The sequence below is a fragment of the Passer montanus genome, unplaced genomic scaffold (genome assembly GCF_014805655.1).
Source record: "Passer montanus isolate IOZ18808 unplaced genomic scaffold, ASM1480565v1 scaffold29, whole genome shotgun sequence".
Lineage (NCBI taxonomy): Eukaryota > Metazoa > Chordata > Aves > Passeriformes > Passeridae > Passer > Passer montanus.
The window spans coordinates 2,502,080-2,512,718 of NW_024367596.1; the positions used below are offsets into that span (position 1 = coordinate 2,502,080).

Here is a 10,639-nt window from a genome sequence, read left to right on the forward strand (position 1 = left end):
AAGCAGCTCTAATGCAACTGCAGATCATTTGACTTTATTTGATTCCTTCCCAGTAGCATTAATGCTACCCATGCTACTGCTGATAAAGACAGAATTATCATTAATACTCTCTATTAATTAGGAGGAACCTGGGTTGGAGCATGCAGTGTCACCCACTGCAGGTCAGAGTTGATGGATCCACTTTCTTTCCTGCAGTGGGAAAGGAATGCTGCTACCCACTCAGCCTCAGTTCAACACAATGAAAAAGCAAACTAAACTCATCAAAACACCCTTTAGACATCACACTTAGACATTGTCAACACTTCCAGAGCAAATCATCCCCAAATCATCTCAGTACACAAGGGAAAGGAAGTTTCCTACGCAAGGAAAGAAAAATAACTCAATGTAAGCCAAAAATTATCTCTTTTAATACAAAATTCCATTCTCATAGAACAAATTTATTTCCACTGAATAAATAGATCTGCTCACCGTCCACAGGTGAGATTACTGCCTATAGTAAGGATGAAGTTCTCTTGCCTTTCTGCAGTTTAATTAAAATATAAACATTATTTGCAACCGGCTTTACTCTATTTGGATACAAGTATGAACGCTTGGGGCTTTGAGGACATTGCCAAATGTATACAGCACCACTCTCACTGGGGGTTGTACTTTAACCTGATTTATACAGCTCCACGCATCACTTGCATGTAGGCTTATCAATGTAATTATTACAATTATGATAAGAAGGATCTGGCCTTTGCACTTGCATGTTTAATACTCTTAGCACGTGCATGCTCTTCCACTATCTATTAAAAACTCACAAAACAAACAAATGAGCAAACCCCAACGGGTCAGAGCTGAAGGCAGCAGTGAGGAAACACAATCTCAACTCAACAGGGGAAATTGCAATGTGTAATAATTTTACTGATAGCATGGAGGGTGATGCCAGATTTACAGAGGTTCGGAGCTGTCCCTCCATCTCCAGACACACACAGCTGCTACCAAGGCTGGGGAAACGACTCTCCAAGAGAAAAAGCTCACCACGAGCATCCTGCCCAGAGCTGTAAATAGCGACATTGTGGGGACAACAAGTTATTTATGGGTTTATCTCTGTTAAAACACATTGTGCGGGGTGAAACCGAGCTGTTCCCCAAGGAAGAGCAGATGGTGGGGAGGGTGACCTTGGCAATGTGACCCTTTGCCAGGAGGCGACAGACCCCGGTCCCCTCGGGACAGCGGCAGGAGCGCTCCCAGCAGCACCTTTGGGGGAATAACCTCGATTCACCCGGATAAACCACCCTGACCGCTGTTCAGACAAATGGTGCTGATGGACACATGGGGGATTTCTGGATTGACCCCACTCTCTGAGTGCCCTCAGGGCAGCGCCCGGCTGAGGGGGCTGCCCTTGGCGGCCCCGCCCGCCCCTGGGTGAGGCGCCCGCGGGGTTCATTCGGCGGGGCGGACAGGGACAGGGAGCGGCGTCGGGAGCGGCTCCAGCCCGGGATGGAATCCAGGATCGAGCCCAGGGCCGGGTCCGGGATCAACCCCGGGATCAACCCCGGGATGGAGCATGGATCGAGCATGGATCGAGCACGGATCGAGCCCGGGCGCTCCGGCCCCGCCGCCGCCCCTCAGCGCTGGGGCTGGGGCGCCACCTGGCGGCCGCGAGGGGCCGGGAGCCGCGGGGACACAACAGCGGCGGGACAGAGGGACACGGGACAGAGGGACACCGCCGGGGACAAGACACCAAAGTGGACAAGATACCAACCGGGACCCGCCCGGGCAGAGAAATCCCATGGTCTTTGGTCTCCCTCCGGCTGCAGCGGGAGCGGGAGAAGGAGCGGCGCGCCCGCTGGGATGCTTTGCTTTCCCAGATGGCATCCCCCCATTCCAAACTGGAAATGCGGTTTAATCCGGAGGGGTGGGAGCTCTTTGAGTGCTCACCCCGCTGCCAGCACCGGCAACATCCCTGCGATGCCCCCCGGTGCCTCCAGCAGGCCGGGAAGCAGCGCTCCGGCGGGATGCGCTCCCAATTTTCCCGATATTTTTAACTGTCAGGACAGTGCGGCAGGGATACAGATCGCAAATCGGATTTGTGGCAGTCTCGGGTGGTATCTTGGCAAGAGACGCTGTACAGGGTTGTTTTTTTTCTCTGTTAACATCACAGTGCATCGAACTGTTATTAATAAAATAGCGTTCAAGGTTTTGGGGGGGGGGAAGGAAATCTCTGTGGAGGAAGCTGAAGTTTCAGGTTCAAGCTTTGTATTCCTATATATATATATATATTTGGGGCCGTATATATATATATATATATATCTGCAATTTTTTTCAAAACGTTTTATTAGGAAAGCTATACCAGACGCATCACTGTACAATGATTTAACATTACCTTTACAATTTATATTCACTTGAAATTACAGAATAAATATATGCACATTGTTGTACCTTTGTGTGTGTGTGCGTGTGTGCGTGTATGGGTGCATGAGAGAAAACATTAAAAGTGCTTCCTACAAAGCTGTTAGTGAGAGGTGCCCATTAGCTTTTTTTTTCCTTTTTTTTTTTTTTTTCTCTGTATATTTGCATGTCGCTTTTATTAGGAAAGTGCGGATGTCCTCCAAAAAAAAAAAAAACCAAAAAAAAAAAACCAAAAAAAAACCCCATGGCGTCATGATGAAGTGTCACTGAGCATCCCCTAGGTGTGTGCGCCACGTGGTGACATCCTTTGGGCTGCTCGGCTCCGGGTGGCTTCCCCCAGCCCCCGGGACTGCCCCCGGGATTCCCCCCGCGGCCCCCGAGCCCCCCTGCAGGGGCTGGGCTGGCGGAGGGTGCGGGTGAGGAGTGTGCGTGCGAGGGAGGGAGAGAGACAAGAGTGAGACATTCGAGCAAGACCCTCCCCTCCCTTCCCTCTTGCAGTTTCCAGGCATGCAGCAAACTGCGCTCGTTTGCTTCTTTGCATTATTTTTTTTTTCCTCTTTTAAATAAATGTACAGAATCTGTGCCATGATGGGCAAGAAGAAAGCAGGCCAGAAAATGCCATCTTCCCTCCCCCTCCCCTCCAAGGGAAAGTATCAAGTAAGTTTACTGCCAAAGAAAAAGAAAAAAAAAAAGGAAAAAAAAAAGAGCCAACGAACAAAACAAACAACAAGAATAAAGAAAACAAAAGAACAGGGAAAAGAAAAAAGAGAGAAAGAGACACACATAGAATTTACTTGATCAGGATCAATACAAAGATCCCCGATAATAATAATAATATAATAATAATAATAATATACCTTTAGACATGGCACAGTCAAAGTCTCAGTTTCAGTATAAAAAATAATGATTGATTAACATCTGCTGGCAAAAGTCTGCGAAGGCACTTCGTCGATTACTGATCTGAGAAGGGCCCTGCCCCGCAGCGCGCACATCTGGCGGGGCAGAGCGCACAGCTGTATCCTCTGCTCGCGGGCGGCGGGGCCGGGCGGGCGGCGGGGCGGCGGTCAGAACCGGTACGTGGTCTTCTCCAGGACTTCGAGGTAATCCGGCTTGGTTTGGAGTTTGGCCCTTAACTCGAGGTATTCGCTTGTGGGGGTTTGGTGGTCCGGGAAGCCCTTGCCGGCCGCGAAGAGCAGGGTCTCCTTCAGCCTGGCGTCCTGCTGCAGGTCCGGGTATTGCATGCCGGGGGGGTGGACGTGCAGTTCCTTCAGCTTGGGCACGGTGCCGTACAGGCAGTCCACGAACCCCACGGCGCAGGGCGGCGGGCGGTCGCGGTCCCGCGGGGCTCCCCCCGCCGCCGCCGCCGCCGCCCCGAGCGCGCCCGCCGCCAGCCCTCCGCCCGCGGGGTGCTGGGGGTGCACGGCCACGATGGTGTTGAGCTGCGAGCTGGACACGGCCAGGCTCCACTCCTGCTCCTTCTCCAGCAAGGTGCGGTAGCTGCTGCCCGGCTCCGGCGCGGCGGCGGGGGCGGCGGGGTGGGCGAAGCCGCGCTCGCCGCCGCCCCGCAGCAGCTCGGCCGCCTCGCCGCCGCCGCCGCACGCCGCCTCTTCCTCCTCCCGCGGCTTGTAGATGGGGTTGTTGCACATCTGGGTCACCGGGTGCGGGATGTAGTCGTAGACGTGGCCCGCCGGGGGCGCCTTCTCCGGGGACCGCTCCCCGGGGCACCCCCCGCCGCCGCCGCCCCCGCCGCCGCCGCCGCCGCCCTCGGGGAAGAGCCGCGGGCAGCGCAGCGGCACCGCGCCCAGGTCCGCCGCCTCCGCCCGCGGGCCGCGGAACGGCAGCTTCCGCCGGCGGCGGCGCAGCACGAAGGCGAAGAGCCCGGCGGCCACCAGCACGGCGGAGAAGAAGAGGACGAGGAGGCTGAGGATGAGCACGGAGAGCGGCACGGCCGCGGCCGCGGCGGCCGGGGGCAGCTCGTAGGCGGCCGCGCCGGTGGCGGNGGGCCAGCGGCTCGGGGCTGGCGCACAGCACCTCGCCCACCACGCTGACGGAGCTGAGCGCCTCCAGCCACTGCTTCAGCGGCACCAGCTCGCAGGTGCAGTCCCAGGGGTTGAGCTTCAGGTCGATCTGCACGATGGCGTGCAGGTGCTCCAGCACCCCGGCCACCGGCAGCGCCAAGAAGTGGTTGTTGCGCAGGTTGAGGCGCGCCAGGGAGGTGCCGGCGAAGGCGTCGGTGGGCAGCGTGCGGAGCAGGTTGTCGTTGAGGAAGAGGAGCTTCAGGTTGGGCATGAGGCTGAAGGCCGCCGGCTGGATTTCCCTGATCAGGTTGTACTCAAAGTACAGATAATGCAAACTCTGCAGGCCCCGGAACATGCCCGGGGTGAGCCGCTCGATGTCGTTCCCGTTCAGGTACAGGCTCTTGAGGTTCGGCAGGTTGATGAACGCCCCGTCCTGCACGTAGGAGATCCGGTTGTTCCCCAGGTGTAAGAGATCCAAGGAGGAAAAATTCCAGAAATCGGAGCGGTAGATTTTCTGGATCAAATTCCCGCTCAGATACAGCTTCTTGGCGTTCAAGGGCCTGGGCAGGAGCTCGGAGATGTTGTGGAATCCCCGCTCCTTGCAGTTGACCGTCAGGCCCAGGTCGTTGATGTGCAAACTGCAAGAGCAGCCGGTGGGGCAGATGATGGGGATGGGGGGCCGGGTCTGGTAGGCAGCCACGGGAGGTTGGTTGGGCCCGGGGTACAGGCCACGGGGGGTCGGGGGAGGCCGGGGCGCCCGGGGCTGCTTGGTGGGCTTGGGCTGCTTGTTGGACGTTTTGTACTCAACGGAGGAAGCGGTGAAATGGAAGGAGGACAGCATGGAGGAAGGCTTCGTAGGCCACGCGTTCTCCTTGCTGGAGGACAGCTGAGGGATGCCCAGGCTGGCTTCCACCTCGGAGTCGGACAGCATGGGGCAGAGCTTGCTTCTCTTGATTTCCCGCAGGTCCTTCCCGTGGAAGTGGAAGGGGGTCTCGCAGGTGATGTCCCCCACCAGAGCGGTGTAGGGGATGCGCTCCAGCCAGCTCTTGAGCTGCACAATCTCGCACGTACAGTTCCACGGGTTCTCCTCCAGCTGGATCTCCATCAGGCTCCTGCCAATGTGGTCCAACATCCCGCGGTACGAAAGGACTTTGAGGCGGTTCCCCCGCAAGTCCAAGTGGGTTAAGGACACAGACTTAAATAAATTGGTGGGAAGCATGGGGATAAGATTGTCATTTAGGATAAGGACCCTCAATTTGCTTAGGTTTCGAAATGCCCCGCTTTCAATCCGTTTAATGACATTGTAATCTGCCTGCAGATATTCCAGACTTTCCAAACCCAGGAAAGTGTCGTTCCTGAAAATGTCCAATTTGTTTTCGTGCAAATACAACCTCTTCAGAACTCGGAGCCCGTTAAAAGCCCCCGTCTGAATGTCCTGCAGTGCATTGTTCCCAAGGTTAATAGACACAGCATTGTTCAAGTGAAGAAAACTGTTGGTGTACAATTTCCTCATGGAATTCCTCTGCAGATAAAGTTTAAAAGGTCTCGACCATGACTCTGTTATTTGACTAATATTTATAAATCCCTTGTTGTCACAATGTATATGGAAAAGGCTCTCCTTCACTTCACAGTAACATGGATCAAAGCAGGGCTCATCCAGTTCCTCCGAGTCCTCTATCAAGGGAATAGGTGTAGTCCATGCTAGAGCAATTGTGCTTAGAAGAATTATCCACAACATCCTTCCTTTATGAAGCGTCTCTGCCGTGGAAGGTTTCATCATTTGTTGATGTTTACAAAACTGCAACGGGAAGAGAAACACAGATTTCAGTATTCCTGCCCTGCCCCTCTCCTTTTCCTAAGCCCCTACCTGCTGGACTCATGTCGGGCTCCTGGAAAGTTCAGCAATTGTTGGGCAGACGTTCCCAACCAACTCCAGGGGTGTCGGCTGGGCGAGCCTTGCCCTGATTTATACTTGAGAGATGTTAGAGGGCTCCATCACGCGATAGCAGCCTGCCTCGCTCCCCTCCCCGTGGTAAATGCCACCTATAAAGAGGACAGCACATGCAGCCCCACACGGCACCACGAGCACACCGAACGTGTTGCGTCTCTCCACGTTTGCCAGGCTTCGGAACTGCCCGGATCTCATCCCCGGGTGCAATTTTAGCCCGGGAGCCATCACAGCCCGCCTCGACTCCGGGGGGGGAAAACACACCAAGTGTGGGCACATTTCCCCAGTGTCGCACCACGTCCTTCATCCATGCAAACTCCCAAAGTTATTGAACCTCCGCCCTCCGATCTCCCTCCCTCCCGGCTCGATGTGTTCCACACGCGAGTTCCAGGGAATGTGCGAGCTGTGCTGATCTCCCTGGCAGAACGGCTCCCCTCAGAAACCCCCACGGCATCTTCACCGGAGCAAATGGTTAACGACCCCGATTGGGAAGGAAATCTTCCCCTCGCAAATGCGCCGGTGAATTAATGCAACTGGTATATTATCAGATAAATACACACCACATATTAGTCATTTTAGCTGATTAAAGCATTTAGAGATGATTAATCTTTCTAAAGCACATGCCCATGCGATCAGCAGATCTAAAGGGAAGTGACAGCTGAAGAGGCACCTAGGATTGAAACGCTCAGCCTGCCTTGGATTAGGGCATTTTGTGCCCCCAGGACCAAGCAGGAGACCCGGTTAAAAAGCTGAAAGTGGAAGAAAAAAAAAATACCTTGACACTTACCAGCCGATAAATTCTCTATCCTACTATACACGATTCCGAATGAAGACACCATTCTTCTCCAATCAGATGAAAATAATACTGCCCTAATGAGATGCAGCTCCTTCAACATATGGTTTCACCCTTCCTTTCACCAGATATTTTAAATGTATGGGCACAGGGAAACGCTAAGGATGGGAATAATAGCAGTGGTGATGCAGCCTTCCTTGAATCCCTGAAATGCCCATTAGAATGATTCGGAGTGATCATTGCTTTTAGTCTCAATCTCCCAATAAAAAGGTCCTTTTTGCCTTCCTCGTGTAAGAACTAGAAAAAATTGCCCCCCATCCGTAAACTTAAGAGCAGAAAGATGCATTTAAGGGAGAGAAATGCCAGAGGAACAGAAATCCTTAGGATCAACTTGCAAATGAAACCCTCCCCTGTGGGAAAGAGGAGATGGTTGAAAGCACGAAAAGAGAAATACCCTCTGCAATTAAAACCAGCATCTAACTGGGGAGAAGGGAGAGAGACGAGAGCTATATTGCAGTATCAATCTCTCTGTCTCCTTTGCAAAATATTAGCCACTTAAGTTCTTTCTCTTCTGCAAGGGCTGTAATAAAAATAAAAAAATAAATAAAGAGGATTATTATATCTTCTTTTTGGAAGAGGGGGGTGTCTTTGACCCTAGGCGGAAACAAAAGGATCCAGAAAGGTTGTACTTACCGGTTTGCAGGAGAGATTTTAGCACATCGTTACCAAAAAAAAAAAAAAAAAAAAAAAGGGCAAAAGAAAGGAAGGGGGAAAAAAAGAAAGCTCGAGTTTAAAGATTACTGGTTTGTCTCTGCCTCTCCCTCTCTGTGGCTCTCTCTCCCTCTCTCTCTACTCCTGCTGAAGCTGAGGCAAAAGGAAAAAAAAAAAGAGAAAAAAAAAAGGAGAGGGAAAAAAAAAAAAAAAGAAGCAAGCCTGAAACGTGCTGGGAATGCAATGAGCCCCTCAATGATCCTTTTTAGGATGCAGAGCTGCTGTTTGGCACACTCAATGGAGGAGGGAGGAGAGGGGCTGCTGCAGGCTCCAGCGCCGCCGCCGCCTTCTCCGGGCAGCAGCGGCAGCGCGGAGCGGGCGCGGCGGCGAGCGCGGGTGCGCTGCGTGCGCGGCGCTGCGCGGGGTGCGGGGCGCTGCGGGGCCGTGCGCGTAGGAGAGAGTGTGTGTGTGTGTGTGTGTGTGCGTGTGTGTGTGTGTGTGTGCGCTGCCGCTCCTGCCCTGGATCAGGCTCCTCCACGTCATGAAAATCAGCTTCAAGAAGGGGAACAAACGGAGGGGGCGCGCTCGGCTCCAGGTCGGGGGCGCGCATTTGGGAAGCCCTGACTACACATTTTTTTTCCCTTGCCTGTTTTTTTTTTTTTTTTTTTTTTTTTTAAGAGGGAAGGAGGGGGCTGGTTGGCGGAGAGGATGGGAAGTGGGAAACGGGCAGAGGGGGGAGGAAAAAGAGGAATCAGAGAGGGAAAAAAGCCGCCGGGATGGGGCAGAATTTGCACTCACCCCCCACTCCCCTTTCCAAAAAAAAGCAAAAAAACGGGGAAAACAGGGAACAAAAAGCCCAAGTCGGGAGGAAATCAAAGCTGCTATGACTGCGAGTGCCAGCCGAGGGATGCGGCGGGGAGCAGCCCGGGGGTCCCAGCATCCCGGGGGTCCCGCTGCCGCGCATCCTCCGCTCGGTGCTGCCCGCCCGTCCCGGGGCCGCTCCCGCCCCGAGCCTCGCCGGGATCCCGCAGCTTCCCGCAGAGCCAAGCACCTCGGGGAGACTCCCGGCACCTCCCGCATCCTCCCGGCGTGTGCGCGGAGGCGGAGGGGCCGCAGGTAACAGGGCTGCGCGGGGCGCGGCGCATCCGCGGAGGGGGCGCAGCGGGTGAAAGTTGGTGGGTGATGTGCGCAGGGGGCTCGGGGGGCTGCGGGCTCTGCCTGCCCCGGGGCTCGGCCAGCCGGGAGGGAAGGGCTGCGGGCAGGGCAGGGGGCGAGCCCCGCGCTGCTCCGCGCATCCCCGCTGTCCGCGCCCGCCCGGCCCCGCGCACGCATCCGCGCGGATCCCCGCGGAACTCGCGGATCCCCCTCCCGCACCCCGCGGTGGCTCGGCCGGGAGAGACTTAACTGGAACCGCGGCTCGGGAGAGAAAAGTTCAGGGGCAGAGCCGCGGGTGCGGGCGGGAGGTGCCGGGGGCTCCGCGGGGTCCCGGGGCCGCTCTGCGCGGGCAGGGGCGCAGCCTCCGCGCCCGCGGACGCGCGGCATCTTCGCCCGGCTGCCGAGCTCTCCTCCACCGGTGCAATATGGACGCACCGCTCCCTCCTAATTAAATTGCTGCATCATTCATTTTCTGACGCGGGAGCGACATGGGGTTCGGCAGGCTCCGAGCACTGACACCCCCCGTTCGGAATGGGGGGGAGGCGGGGAAAAAGGCCCAAAGGGGGAATCACAACAGTTTGTTCTCGCAACAAGCTCGCGCGGCGGGCTTGGCAGCAACTCAGGAAAGCGACCTGAGGCAGCAAACCCCGCTGGGTTTGGGGGGCAGCGCCCCTTTCCCCATGGATGCCCCTCGTGGGGCAGGGTCGGGGTGCTCGGGGGGAGCCCTGACCTTGCATCTTCCCCAAATGCCCCCCAATATCGCTCGTTCTCCTCGCCTGGGCTGCTGCCGTCGGGTTGTGCGGAGGGGCTGGCAGAGGGCAGGGATGGACCTGGGATGCGGAGCGGGGAGCGCTGCGGGGATGGACGGACGGACATCCCGCCGCGGGACACACGGACACCCCTGTGCCCCTGCCCCGCTGTGACACTGGGACAGCCCCGCGGGATGCCCCGAGGGAGGAGGAGGAGGAGGGAGGGGACGGCCCCGCACCTCCCTTCCCATCCTTTATGCCCCCCAGAGGGCTGAGAGACTCAAATCGACACAGAAAGGCGGCTCTTGCAGGGTTTGTCCAGGCCGTGTCCCCTTGTCCCCTCAGCCAGCAGGCAGAAGTCACCGCGGGCCATCCCCTGCGTCTCCCTCCAGCCACAGCAGCTCCCGGCACTTGTCTCTGCTCGGAGGCCGGTGTGAGTGTGACTGGCAGCAGCTCCGGGGAAGGGTACGGCTGATGTAACCAAGATTAGGACGTCACTCGGTTATTAATGATAATTATTATTATTGGCAAGCGAGCCATCTCCTTGCCAAAGCCCATCCTGGAGCTGGGGGGGTGCTGTCAGCAGGGTGGGAGCTGGCAGGTGCCCTTTGGCTGCCTCTTGCCAGCCTCAGCTGTCATCACTGAAATGCACCTTTCCCCTCCTTATCGTGAGAATAAGGGAGGGAGACCCAGCTTAAAGGTGGCTGCTTGGGCAATTATTGTACCTTGCAGAAATATCCTTACAAGGCTCTGTTTCCACCAGAGGAGAGCGTTCCCCTGCTGCAGTCGCTGCTCAGCAGGCACGGAGTGCTCCAGCAGCCTGCAGTGGGAACCATCCCCTTCCCCTCCCTGCCCTTCCCTCCCCTTCCCA

General features: G+C 56.1%; 1 protein-coding gene across 1 annotated transcript; it reads right to left on the bottom strand.

Annotated features, from left to right (window-relative positions):
- Window positions 1-2,602: 2,602 nt before the first annotated feature.
- SLITRK3 (SLIT and NTRK like family member 3) lies at window positions 2,603-7,840 on the bottom strand. Its single transcript, XM_039713434.1, is given in 2 exon segments — window positions 2,603-4,389; window positions 4,391-7,840. Coding segments are annotated over 2 exon segments (2,733 nt in total). The 5' UTR covers window positions 6,193-7,840; the 3' UTR covers window positions 2,603-3,458.
- Window positions 7,841-10,639: the final 2,799 nt, after the last annotated feature.